A 14,964-nucleotide genomic window follows, 5' to 3' on the forward strand; every position below is an offset into this window, starting at 1 on the left:
GGCCAGTTCATGTTTTACACGGCTTTGCCGGGGACAGTTCCTCAGACAATGGTGATGCATCTGTCCTTGGACTTGAAAATTTGGCATGAAATTGACTTTGATTATTCTTTTTGCACCAAATGATGGCATTTGAAACACATCATTATATTTCCTTATAACAGTGAGAAAATGAATGAGTTCTGAGTCCATGTGTAAACCAAATACTAAATTTTGAATAGGTCCTAGGAAGTTTTCAAAATGTTATTTAATGTTTTCCACTTATACACAATATTTTTGTGTATATATAGAAACCATAAGCTTGTTCACCTTAGGATTTTTTGTGCATATTTAGTAACTATAAGTCTGTTTATATCTGGATTTTTTGTGTACGGTATATTTATCGACCGCAAGTTGTTTTTTTTTTGTTTTTTTTTGCATATTTAACCACAAATTTGTACAACACTTCTTAGGTTTTCCTGTTTTATTAATTTAGTTTTGAGATAATTCAGTCACATCAAATAAGCAAGAGAAAGTGCTTGATTGCAATGTTTGATGTAAACAATTTTGAGTTTGAGCAATAGTAGTAATAAGTTCTTATACATTAACATGACCTTGGAATAAAGCTCCTGTGAAGCGCAATCTTTAAATTCACCGATTATTTACTCCAAATTTAGCAAATGATACACCAAGCCTGTAAACTTCAAATAGACTTGTAAAAATTTCTAATACAGCTAACAATTTGCAAATGGTAGCACAGATTAAGGGATTTTGCAGGTCATTCATATATATTACAACATCATCGTAAATGTTGCCATTTGTGCTATATGAGAAAACTGTATCATGTCCACTGTCTTTCTACAAATGTGACAATTTTCAAACTTAATACATCCATACCATATTCAGACAATGACAATAAAATAAACAATCTGTCAGTTGGAACGCAGGGTCAGCTATTGTACAGCACCCCTGAAGCATTTTTCAGGATAAGGACCTTACTCAGGGGCCCAACAGAGTAGGATTCTTTCTGGCAGTAATGGAATTTGAACCAGCAACCTTCTAAATACCAACGCAGATTTGGCCACAATACCAAAGTATATCAAAATCCAAAAATAAAAAAAAAATAAAAAATTTCCATCCACCTTTACACATATTATACGGTGTGGAATTAGTACATTATTCATTAAAAGGGATTCAATTTTAATTGAGCAAAAAATATATATACTTGACACAGGAATAGTGTGTATGGAAAAAAACAGCTTTTCAGAAGAATTTTCCTCCTTCCTTCCAGTTCACGATTCAATGGCATGTCTTTTTCCTGTCTAAGGCACCTTTCTTTCCTCATCAGCCCACCCTACTGGTCTACAATGCTCATCTGCTGCAGATCTTCATTTGGATATACCAACACACCGCAAACAGACTGTAAAGTGGAATCTGCTCTTTGTCTATGGACATCTGTCAGCACTGTGCAGCACGTAAGCACAATGTATAGTTGTGCTTGAAAGTTTGTGAGCCCTTTAGAATTGTCTATATTTCTGCATAAATATGACCTAAAACATCATCAGATTTTCACTCAAGTCCTAAAAGTAGATAAAGAGAAACCAGTTAAATAAATGAGTCAAAAATATTATACTTGGTCATTTATTTATTAAGGAAAATGATCGAATATTACATATTTGTGAGTGGTAAAAGTATGTGAACCTTTGCTTTCAGTATCTGGTATGACCACCCTTTGCTGCAACTAAACGTTTCCGGTAACTTTTGGTCATTCCTGCACAGCGGCTTGGAGGAATTTTAGCCCATTCCTCCGTATAGAACAGCTTCAACTCTGGGATGTTGGTGGGTTTCCTCACATTAACTGCTCGTTTCAGGTCCTTCCACAACATTTCGATTGGATTAAGGTCAGGACTTTGACTTGGCCATTCCAAAACATTAACTTTATTCTTATTTAACCATTCTTTGGTAGAATGACTTGTGTGCTTAGGGTCGTTGTCTTGCTGCATGACTGACCTTCTCTTGAGATTCAGTTCATGGACAGATGTCCTGACATTTTCTTTAGAATTCTCTAATATAATTCAGAATTCATTCTTCCATCAATGAAGGCAAGCCGTCCTGGCCCAGATGCAGCAAAACAGGCCCAAACCATGATACTACCACCATCATGTCTCACAGATGGGATAAGGTTCTTATGCTGGAATGCAGTGTTTTTATTTCTACAAACATAATGCTTTTCATTTAAACCAAAAAGTTCTATTTTGGTCTCATCTGTCTACAAAACATTCTTCCAATAGCCTTCTGGCTTGTCCACATTATCTTTAGCAAACTTCAGACGAGCAGCAATGTTTTTTTTGGAGAGCAGTGGCTTGCAACCCTGCCATGTACACCATTGTTGTTCAGTGTTCTCCTGATGGTGGAATTATGAACATGAACATTAGCCAATGTGAGAGAGACCTTCATTTGCTTAGAAGTTACCCTGGGGTCCTTTGTGACCTCACCGACTATTGCACGTGACTCTTGGAGTGATCTTTGTTGGTCAATCACTCCTGTGGAGGGTAACAATGGTCTTGAATTTCCTCCATTTGTACACAATCTGACTGTGGATTGGTGGAGTCCAAACTCTTTAGAGATGGTTTTGTAACCTTTTCCAGCCTGATGAGCATCAACAACTCTTTTTCTGAGATCCTCAGAAATCTCCTTTGTTCGTGCCATGGTACACTTCCACAAATGTGTTGTGAAGAGCAGACTTTGATAGATTCCTGTTCTTTAAATAGCACAGGGTGCCCACTCACATCTGATTGTCATCCCATTGATTGAAAATACCTGACTCTAATTTCACCTTCAAACTAACTGCTAATCCTAGAGGTTCACATACTTTTGCCAGTCACAAATATGTAATATTCGATCATTTTCCTCAATAAATAAATGACCAAGTATAATATTTTTGTCTAATTTGTTTAACTGGTTTCTCTTTATCTACTTTTAGGACTTGAGTGAAAATCTGATGATGTTTTAGGTCATATTTATGCAGAAATATGGAAAATTCTAAAGGGTTCACAACCTTTCAAGCACAACTGTACCTAGAACATTATTATTTTGGACACGTAACAAAACATTTGTTGACTTGTTTTTTTTGTTCTGTGACATCCTCAATGCATCAAAGCATTTTTAAGATTTTGGGGTATTCGTTTTTCCTATTGTAGGAGTTTTTCACCTCTAAATATTGATATATCAATGTCTCCTTTCTTAGGAGATACCTACTGACCTAGATGTACAATCCTACCAAACTTCAGCTTTTTAACTGAATGGAAAATAGTGCTTTTGTTGAGGAGTGAGTGAGTCAACTTTGCATTATTTTACATACATACACAGAGCACTAAAACAGGTCTATATTCATTAATACGCAGGTATGAGCAAAAAGTCATGTATGGTCTCACAGTGGATTTTGATTTTTAAATATATATTACACATACCTGATAGCATAATTAAAATAAATAAATAATCTCAGTTTAATTGAATGGCATATACTGTACCCAAAATATAATATTCTAACCCCAAAAATGAAATTACAAGCAAGATATGCATTGAATAACTACTTTGTTCACTTTCATTAAATAGAATATAAATAAGCAGAACACCTGAATAAATAAACCTGCAATCAATGATAGCATCCACCCTTAAATTATTGCACCACCTGTAACTGTAGCATTGCTTACCATAAAAGGTATTCATTACTGAACAGCATTACCTCATTAAAATAGCATTTTCTAATAAAATAAATAATATTCACCTTCAAATGATATTTTGTCGCTGATGACAAATTTTGTTCTATCGCTAAATGGCAAACTTCACATTATTAACTAGCTCCCTTATCCACATACTGATATGGCTCATAACTTGTTTCTAGGTACGACATAATGTTTTTAGCCTTCCTCTACTTCATGCTCTTTGACTGCTGCAATCTTAAAAAAAAAAAAAAAAAGGCCAGAGATTGCAGCTTAACTCACCACATTGGTAAACGCTTTGTACAGTGCTGGCTCCACCATGTAGCAATTTTTGGCTGTCACAAAAAGTCAAAAAGTGACAAGCACAAATGTATTGGAAGGGATATAGGAAGATATGTCCAGTGATTTTCAGTTAAACTGATATAGTGTGGTTAGCAAGTCTGATATACCCCACAACTAGAAGTGCATTATGTCACCTCATCTTTAACTTAGGTAACTGGGGTACAATTCATAAAGATAATGGACAAGACTATTTAAAAGCTTTGAGATTGACTACATAAGAACTTGCTTGAACACATCAAGAATAGAAACCCTTAGTTTTTACCTAAAATTGATGTAATAGAAAACACAGCTAACGGTAGTTTTGCAGTCAAAAACAAATAGTAAAGAAAGAAGCTCACTTGACTTGTACTGGATAACATACTGACACAAAAGTAAGTCAACCAACAGCTCCATGCAGCAGTGGTCCTAAAACAGAGAATACTGAACACATAACTTGTCAATCCCTGTCAGAGATTATGTATTCCATAAGTCAGCTAGGTTCCTCTTCCATTATTTAAATCAGGTAGGTGAGGTTGCAGTTGACTAAAGAACAAAATCTTAAAAATGTCTAGATTAGGCATAAGTAAGTGAAATCCTGGTTCTTTTGTCCCAAATAACTTTTAAAGTATTAACAATTAAGTAGATACATTGCTTTGTATACCGGTTATGACTACGGTGTACCATATTTTCCGAATAAACCAATAAAATGGGCCAGGTAGACTTACAAATGTTCAACTAGTTTTCTACTTTTTTTTGTAATTTTAAAAATATTTCAATAACGGCTGCTGCTTAATGATGAACATGCATACTGTACAAGTGGATAATGGCGACAAGTTAGGTGATTAGCCGTTGTCCCTTTTGTAATTTGCCATTGTTAATTGTTTCCTGGTAAATAAAACGAAGCAATTAATAACTTAAAATGCTTACCAAGCAGATAAATTAAAATAAAAAGGACAGAAAGTTAAGAAACTCCTGGGTCCTCACAACAATGGCAACAGTTAAGGGTTCTTCTGATTCACCAAAAATCAAAACAACTATGGAACACACTGTACTTGGCGTAGTCAACACCCCTGTGACACTACTTTGACTCATTTTTGATTCTATACACTGCAAAACCTGGCTGTTACAAGAGGAAATCCATCCATCCATCCATCCATCCTCTTCCGCTTATCCGAGGTTGGGTCGCGGGGGTAGCAGCTTAAGCAGAGAAGCCCAGACTTCCCTCTCACCGGCCACTTCTTCCAGCTCTTCCGGGAGAATCCCAAGGCGTTCCCAGGCCAGCCGGGAGACATAGTCCCTCCAGCGTATCCTGGGTCTTCCCCGGGGCCTCTTCCCGGTTGGACGTGCCCGGAACACCTCACCAGGGAGGCGTCCAGAAGGCATTCTGATCAGATGCCCGAGCCATCTCATCTGACTCCTCTCGATGCGGAGGAGTAGCAGCTCTACTCTGAGCCCCTCCCGGATGACTGAGCTCCTCACCCTATCTTTAAGGGAAAGCCCAGACACCCTGCGGAGGAAACTCATTTCAGCCTCTTGTCTTCGCGATCTCGTTCTTTCGGTCACTACCCATAGCTCATGACCATAGGTGAGGGTAGGAACGTAGATCGTCTGGTAAATTGAGAGCTTTGCCTTACGGCTCAGCTCTTTTTTCACCACGACAGACCGATGCAGAGCCCGCATCACTGCGGATGCCGCACCGATCCGCCTGTCGATCTCACGCTCCATTTTTCCCTCACTCGTGAACAAGACCCTGAGATACTTGAACTCCTCCACTTGGGGCAGGATCTCGCCCCCAACCCTGAGAGGGCACTCCACCCTTTTCCGGCTGAGGACCATGGTCTCGGATTTGGAGGTGCTGATTCTCATCCCAGCCGCTTCACACTCAGCTGCGAACCGATCCAGAGAGAGCTGAAGATCACGGCCTGATGAAGCAAACAGGACAACATCATCTGCAAAAAGCAGTGACCCAATCCTGAGTCCACCAAACCAGACCCCTTCAGAACCCTGGCTGCGCCTAGAAATTCTGTCCATAAAAGTTATGAACAGAATCGGTGACAAGTTGGCGGAGTCCAACTCTCACTGGAAACGGGCTCGACTTACTGCCAGCAATGCGGACCAAGCTCTGACACCGGTTGTACAGGGACCGAACAGCTTTTATCAGGGGGTCCGGTACCCCATACTCCCGGAGCACCCCCCACAGGATTCCCCGAGGGACACGGTCGAACACCTTTTCCAAGTCCACAAAGCACATGTAGACTGGTTGGGCAACAACCAGGATCCTGCTAAGGGTGTAGAGCTGGTCCACTGTTCCGCGACCAGGATGAAAACCACACTGTTCCTCCTGAATCCGAGGTTCGACTATCCGACGGACCCTCCTCTCCAGAACCCCCGAATAGACTTTTCCAGGGAGGCTGAGGAGTGTGATCCCTCTATAGTTGGAACACACCCTCCGGTCCCCCTTTTTAAAGAGGGGGATCACCACCCCGGTCTGCCAATCCAGAGGCACTGTCCCTGATGTCCATGCGATGTTGCAGAGACATGTCAACCAAGACAGTCCTACAACATCCAGAGCCTTGAGGAACTCCGGGCGTATCTCATCCACCCCCGGGGCCCTGCCACCAAGGAGTTTTTTGACCACCTCGGTGACTTCAGTCCCAGAGATGGGAGAGCCCACCTCAGAGTCCCCAGGCTCTGCTTCCTCATTGGAAGGCATGTTAGTGGGATTGAGGAGGTCTTCGAAGTACTCCCCCCACCGACCCACAACGTCCCGAGTCGAGGTCAGCAGCGCACCATCCCCACCCTATACGGTGTTGACACTGCACTGCTTCCCCTTCCTGAGACGCCGGACGGAGGACCAGAATCTCCTCGAAGCCGTCCGAAAGTCGTTCTCCATGGCCTCTCCTAACTCCTCCCATGCCCGAGTTTTTGCCTCAGCAACAACCGAAGCCGCATTCCTCTTGGCCTGCCGGTACCTATCAGCTGCCTCCAGAGACCCACAGGACAAAAAGGTCCTATAGGACTCCTTCTTCAGCTTGACAGCATCCCTCACCGCCGGTGTCCACCAACGGGTTTGGGGATTGCCGCCACGACAGGCACCGAGGAAATAGGATATCAAATATCAGGTAGGTAGGTATATAAAGTGTCCACTTGGGATGTATACAGAAAAGCCCTTTGAAGTCCCATGAAAGCTTTGAAGACTCTAAAAAACAATAATCTAAATGAAAAACTATACTCCAAACTAATTTACTACAAATGTCAACACATGAAAATAGACTGATAATACAATTAAATGCTGATTATAATTACTCTATTATTGATCAACAAACCTGTGGGTGACAAATTTCAAGTCCTTTCAGCTTAGCATCTTCCATCCAGACCGACTTTGGTGGCAAGAATCGGCTCCGAAAGCTAACTGTCCTAAAGGGATTAAAAACATTTCTTGTTATCGAGATGAGCTCAGTACTTCTTTAAGCAGCACAAAGCAGACTTTGCAAAATCTAGTACTCTTAGAGTGGATGTTTCACATTTTATCTTACTTTTTTAAAGAACTATAAAAGGAGATATCCAGGTCACTATTGACATCATACACAGAGTGATCACTTTAATATCTTAATTGGTGGACCTGCTTTAAACAAGAAGAATGTAATCAAACAGAATTGCATACTCCACCAAACAGACATTCATGCAGGTGCAAACTCAACACATGCAGCTTGAAAACAAAGACAAAGGGTTACTTGTTCTTTGATCATTATACACAAGAATGTGTAAAACCCATGACAAAAGCAACTCTGAATGTGGCCTGATTGCTGGTGCCAGTTGGGGTGGTTCCAGCATCTTAGAGATTTGCCTAACCTAATCTCTCTAGAGTTAACCAAGAATGGTGTAATAAACAAAAAAAAAAAATCCACTGAGTGACAGATCTGTGATTAAAGAAAAACGCCATGTTAATGACAAGAAGAAGGTCTAGCTTCTTTTAGGCTAAATGAAAGACCACAAATAATGAAGTAACAGTTTATTACAGCAGTAATGTAAACAAGAGCACCTCTAAACTCAAAATGTGTCCGACTTTGGAGCAGATGGGCTAAAGCATATAAGACTACAGCAGGTTCAACCATTCTCAGCTAAGTAAAGGAAGATAAAGCCTCAGTGCACAGGTGACCATTAAGATGTAAAAAATGAAGATTTAAAAATGTCATCTGTCTGGCAAATTTTGTTTTCTGCTGGAAAACAGATATGGAAGGATTAGAATTTGGTATATATAAACAGCATAATTCATCCTGCCCTATGACAGCAGTCCTAGCTGGTGTTGTATTATAGTGGTGTTAACAAGGTTTTCTTAGTATTAAGAGCTCTAATGTGTATCAAGTGAAAGTAAGCAATATCTGTACACTGATATTGTTCAAAAGCATCATTCTATGACACAAATATGCACTTTTTCAAATGTATAATTCCAACATGTTAATGCATCATGTTAAGCACACACAGGATTATTTTAGAATCCTACGCAGTGTGACAGATAGAGGGCGCTATCATCCTCTTGAACCCTCAGACTATTCGCCAGACACCAGGTAAAAGTCCAAATATAATTTATTTTTGAACTATATAATGCACAAAGCACCCTCCTCTCCACAATACTCATACAATTCTCAATAATAATAACAATAATCAATAAACACTCCACTACTCCCAGACGTGTTGCCACCCTTCCACCCAGCTCAGCTCAACATCTGGGGAATTCCCATAGTCCTTTATATTCCTTGACCCGGAAGTGCTTAAAATCCTTCAGTCCATGTGACTTCCTGTGACTTCCGGGTCAGATAAAATGTCCTCTTCTCTTCATCCCGAAGTACGTCACTTCCCCTGTCGCTTTGCCTAGGACGTACTTCCGGGTTATAGGGCACATATGACTCTCTGCAGCATCCTCTGTTGGCCCCTGTGGTATCCAGCAGGGATGTAAAGGAAAACTCCATCGTCCATGATTCCCTGCTGGTATCCGGGGTACCTCCATGCTGCAGGGAGAGCTCCACCTGGCGGCCTGGGGGTATTGGCCGGGATGACAAGCCAGCCATAGTCCACAGCACTCAGTTTAAGAGTAGAAAAAAAATATGAAGCAACTACTTAATGAAGTAAAGGAAGCATTGATCCCGAACCCCCTAGCAATGTTTCCAGTACTATGCTCAATCAATGCTTCAAAAAAAAAAAAAAAAAATCAGGCTTTCAGGTAGCTAAATGGGGTCCTAGACACTATTAACACTAGAATTACCAGAGCCTATGAAAAAACTCGTAATTCCGTCCCACCTTAAACAAGCTCGGAGCAGCCGGCTATTCCATCCCCCACCAATTTAGAGCGTGCACGAACTTCTCTCAGCTCATGCCTTGATTGAGTATCTGGGAGTGAAGTGGAGTTTTAGAGTGGAAATAATAGATCGTTGTTTGGAACACACGCATTTCATGTCTGTTCCATTTCTACAGTAATCTGTGTCAACACATTGTTAAAACAGAAACGTTTTTTTATATTCTAGTAGTAGATGACAAAATGTAGGCATAAACTGTATAATGTATGAAGCCTGAAGTCCAAATAGCAAAGAAACATTTTCACAAGAATAACACAATTGCGCTTTTATTCAAAAATATAACTGCAGAAACAAAAAGCCGCCTAAACATGTGACATTGACACCATTTTATTGTAACTGCCTCTGTGGCTCAATAGACTCACCCCCCGCTTGGGAATCAAAAGGTCACGAGGTGATCCTGTGCTCCTCCGTTTTGAGAAGTAAACTGCTCTTAGTCTTACTGTTTTAAAATAAAAGCATACATTTGATTTCAGTATGTAACAGCCGGTGCAATTTATGATCCTTGTAAAGGCTAGCTTTTTTTTTTTTTTAATTCACTTTTCATTCTCTCAGTCGCGTTCAGAATCAATCCATACAACCCCATCTGACACAGCTGTTTTCACTAAAGACGCGCTATAGCTCTGCAGTGTACCACGATGCATACTAACGCCAAACACCCTCAACCCAGGAACATATATTGGTGTAAAAGTATAACAAAAGTGCACTTTTTCCATCGCCTTTTCCTGTAAGAAGCAATGTACACACTTCTCTCTATGCTGTGGTTTCTATTACACACCTGAAAGAAAGAGACAATACATGTGAAAATATCCAGCATACAGCAACATGCGGGACTGGCAGGGAACACTCAATAAAACTGAATAAAAAGAAAATCAAGTGACGGTGAGATACGAAGAAGGCAGCTTCGCCAGCGTCTGTGTGTCAGAACCGGGTGGGGGGGCGTTAGTATGCATCGTGGTACAACGCAGAGCTATAGCGCGTCTGTATTCTGTTTCTTTTGTACTCGGCACGCAGAGGAGAGAATAGTAAAGAGCAGTAACTTCGCGCTATATGCAATCATCAGACACTCCCCATCTGCCCGTTGTTTTGTTATACTTTTCAATACTTTTTATACTGCTCAAACGGGCATGCTCAAAAAATACACGTGTAATGCCACGAAAAGTGCACGCAGACACTTCATTTCGCAAACAAAACAAGTGCACTTTTATTCAAAACTACCTGTATAACCGAAGAAAAAAGAAAGCAAGTTACAGTAGGCGATTGATACGACAGCTTGCATGGTGCAATGCTAAGAAGTGCAGATTTTCATTCCGTGCTATATAAAATCATCACATTCAAATATTAACAGTTCCCACACACCCAAGGACCGTCCTTCCTACATTTACGACACGTGTACTTGTTGCCGTGTACACACCTCTCTGTGCTATGGTTTCTATTACACTGAATGAGCACCTGACACTGCACTTTCTTCCCTGGGGGAAGGTCCCGCATCAGAGAATTTCCAGTTCCTGCATAAATTCAAACCCGATCTGACGCTGTTCGTTTTCAAATAATATTGCATTAGTGCGATTATATTTTCACATGTATTGTCTCTTTCTTTCAGGTGTGTAATAGAAACCACAGCATAGAGAGAAGTGTGTACATTGCTTCTTACAGGAAAAGCGATGGAAAAAGTGCACTTGAATAAAAGTGCACTTTTGTTATACTTTTACACCAATATATGTTCCTGGGTTGAGGGTGTTTGGCGTTAGTATGCATCGTGGTACACTGCAGAGCTATAGCGCTCTTTAGTGAAAACAGCTGTGTCAGATGGGGTTGTATGGATTGATTCTGAACGACTGAGAGAATGAAAAGTGAATTAAAAAAAAAGCTAGCCTTTACAAGGATCATAAATTGCACCGGCTGTTACATACTGAAATCAAATGTATGCTTTTATTTTAAAACAGTAAGACTAAGAGCAGTTTACTTCTCAAAACGGAGGAGCACAGGATCGAACTCGTGACCTTTTGATTTCCAAGCGGGGGGTTAGTCTATTGAGCCACGGAGGCAGTTACAATAAAGCGGTGTCAATGTCACATGTTTAGGCGGCTTTTTGTTTCTGCAGTTATATTTTTGAATAAAAGCGCAATTGTGTTATTCTTGTGAAAATGTTTCTTTGCTATTTGGACTTCAGGCTTCATACATTATACAGTTTATGCCTACATTTTGTCATCTACTACTAGAATATAAAAACGTTTCTGTTTTAACAATGTGTTGACACAGATTACTGTAGAAACGGAACAGACATGAAATGCGTGTGTTCCAAACAACGATCTATTATTTCCACTCTAAAACTCCACTTCACTCCCAGATACTCAATCAAGGCATGAGCTGAGAGAAGTTCGTGCACGTTCTAAATTGGTGGGGGGATGGAATAGCCGGCTGCTCCGAGCTTCTCTTTATCAGCACATTTAGAAGACAAAGGGCGCTGGCGGAGAGGTGTGAAGGGATTTAAGAAGCAGTTTAAGGTGGGACGGAATTACGAGTTTTTTCGTAGGCTCTGGTAATTCTAGTGTTAAATAACTTAATAAAACTGTCTGCTGGGATGTACAAGTATATTTCCTGTAGAAAAAAATAATGACAGCTAAACTTATGCTGCTGTGTGTGGATGCAAATGTAGTAATTCATGGTGAACTGACTTTTACATATGCATAAATTGACTAAACACAGTACAATAATTGTAAACATTTTGTTTTATGACGCTATTTGCTAAATTTCCCCCTAGGGACAGATAAAGTACTCTCTATCCATCTACCTATCTAATTTGTCATGTGTTGTATAAATAATAAGAATCAAGGAAAAATTAGGGCAATCATCGAGAAGCTCAATTTTTTCACTATACAGTAATCCCTTGCTATATCACGCTTCGACTTTCGCGGCTTCACTCTATCGCAGATTTTACATGTAAGCACATCTAAATATATATCACGGATTTTTCGCTGGTTCGCCGCTTTCTGCAGACAATAGGTCTTTTAATTTATGGTACATGCTTCCTCAGTTTGTTTGCCCAGTTGATTTCATACAAGGGACGCTATTGGCGGATGGCTTAGAAGCTACCCAATCAGAGCATGTATTACATATTAACTAAAACTCCTCAATGCTATAAGATATGTTTCCCGCGTGGTGCTTGTTTGCTTCTCTCTATCTTTCTCACTCTCTCTGCCTGACGGAGGGGGTCTGAGCAGAGGGGCTGTTTGCACAGAGGACACTAAAGCTCCTCTACAAAATGCCGCTTTATCTCGGTGCTTCTGTATACTTAAAAGCACGTATTGATTTTTTGATTGTTTGCTTTTCTCTCTATCTCTCTGACATTCTCTACTCCTGACGGCGCTCCTTTGAAGATAAGATATGTTTGCATTCTTTTAATTGTGAGAAAGAACTGCCATCTCTGTCTTGTAATGAAGCACAGTTTAAACGTTTGACTAAAGGGTGTAATTTCATGTCTAGAGGGCTCTAATAATGTTAACAGGGTGGGAGAGTTTATAAGGGCTTAAAATATATAAAAATAACCATACAAAGATATGGTTTCTACTTCGCGGATTTTCACCTATCGCGGGGTCTGGAACGCAACCCCCGCGATCGAGGAGGGATTACTGTACTTATTTTCTTTAACTTATCCTTAAATAAGCATTTGATCTAGTAACTTAATAATTACTCTTGGGACAACCGTACAAATTACAGTAAGAACATTAAATAAGAGTATGGTAGTGCAAAACAAATATCGATGGACATAAAAAATATATGACTTTTACATGTAAAAATGGCTGTGTCCAAGAGTGTGTCTTCAAGCTTTGTTTAAGGTTGACCCCTGGCTTGCACTCTGTACTGCTGGGACAGACTTAAAGAGACCCATGATTATGAATTGGACAAAGCATGTCCTGATAAGAAATGTCTGAATTTTAAAAAAATAGGCTTTGCTTTACACATAGAGTATGTAGATATTATTTTTTAAATTCTTTCTGGCGTCAGAAATTACATAGCCCTGTTAGGAAAATTTTAAAGTATTACACCATTCATCAGCCTCTTAGATTCCAGATGTTAATTAATAAAAAAAATATAAAGTAGAAAAAAATACAAAAATATCACCTAGGTAAAACTTACTTGGAGTCCAAAGTGTTGAGAAACATACTGTGAATGATCTTTCTCTCATCAGCTGTGGGAGCCACTTTTAGTAATGATGCTGTACTAATTTCGGTCCTTCTCTTTTTGTTTACTTTGGGCAACATAAAAGAAACATTATAAAACACAAGCACACATTTACTTTTAAAAATGAATCACCAGATTTACATCTTATAAATTAGTCCTTGTCTTTATTTGTATTTCCTTCCTTCAATGCATAAACTGAGGTTATTTCATTTTCTGGTTCATTAAACAATGTACAACACAGTGGATCTGAGCAGTTAAAAGCACATGTTCTGAAATTAACATTAAGACAGGTTAAAGACACAATAAATAACATATCAACACAAGTTACTTTTATAGGAGTTCTAGACCACCACAAGCTCTCAGAAATGCTTCACTGATCCTAATAATAATTTTAATAAGCATTTTGTACTACAGGAATGCAACGCCCTTAGAAGAAAGAGAGTCAGTTAGTATTTTGATGATGATGTTAGAAAACACTTTCCCAGGAAATGATGCGATGTGGTAAATGGAAAAGTCGTGTTTACATCACTCTTACAGCATTCATTAACCACTCATGCCACGTGGATGGGAGCATTGTCACCCCACATGACTTCACTGCCATCAGGAATGCTTTAAATTGATTAGCAATTACACTGACCTCTAAAGGAATCTGCACATGCAATCAGTGTCAGTAAGATACACTACATACCATGACAGAGCCACTAGACCCAGAAAAGGTGGTAGTCACAAATATTCAGGTCTTTAGACTCGGGTGGATGTGTGAATATGTGTGTGAATGAGAGGAAGGTCAATGGAATGGTGAGGATGCAGGGAGTAGAGTTGGCGAAGGTAGATGAGTTTAAATACTTGGGGACAACAGTACAGAATAATGGGGATTGTGGAAGAGAGTGAAGGCAGGGTGGAATGGGTGGAGAAGAGTGTCAGGAGTGATTTGTGACAGGCGGGTATTAGCAAGAGTGAAAGGGAAGATCTACAGGACAGTAGTGAGACCAGCTATGTTATATGGGTTGGAGACAGTGGCATTGACCAGAAAGCAGAAGACAGAGCTGGGGATGACAGAGTTAAAGATGCTAAGATTTGCATTGGGTGTGACGAGGGTGGAAAGGATTAGAAATGAGGACATTAGAGGGTCGGCTCAAGTTGGACGGTTGGGAGACAAAGAAAAAAGAGGTGAGACTACATTGGTTTGGACATGTGCAGAGAAGAGATGCTGAGTATATTGGGAGAAGGATGTTAAGGATAGAGCTGCCAGGGAAAAGGAAAAGACGAAGGCCTAAGACAGGTTTATGGATGTGGTGAGAGAGGACATGCAGGTGGTGGGTGTGACAGAGCAAAATGCAAAGAACAGAAAAATATGGAAGAAGATGATCCACTGTGGCGACCCTTAACGGTAGCAGCCAAAAGAAGAA

At 40.1% G+C, this 14,964-nt stretch overlaps 1 protein-coding gene across 3 annotated transcripts in view; it reads right to left on the reverse strand.

Annotated features, from left to right (window-relative positions):
• Nucleotides 1–14,964, reverse strand: part of LOC120523889 (acyl-coenzyme A thioesterase 9, mitochondrial-like) — a 53,531-nt gene that overhangs the window by 14,796 nt on the left and 23,771 nt on the right. For all 3 annotated transcript variants that reach the window (XM_039745585.1, XM_039745584.1, XM_039745586.1), the window contains 2 exons: nucleotides 13,511–13,622; nucleotides 7,346–7,436 (listed from right to left, as the gene is read on the reverse strand). In XM_039745585.1, the coding sequence (XP_039601519.1) occupies nucleotides 7,346–7,436; nucleotides 13,511–13,622 (203 nt within the window). The remainder of the gene's footprint in view (nucleotides 1–7,345; nucleotides 7,437–13,510; nucleotides 13,623–14,964) is intronic.

This window comes from Polypterus senegalus, chromosome 2, assembly GCF_016835505.1.
Source record: "Polypterus senegalus isolate Bchr_013 chromosome 2, ASM1683550v1, whole genome shotgun sequence".
In the NCBI taxonomy this organism is placed as follows: domain Eukaryota; kingdom Metazoa; phylum Chordata; class Cladistia; order Polypteriformes; family Polypteridae; genus Polypterus; species Polypterus senegalus.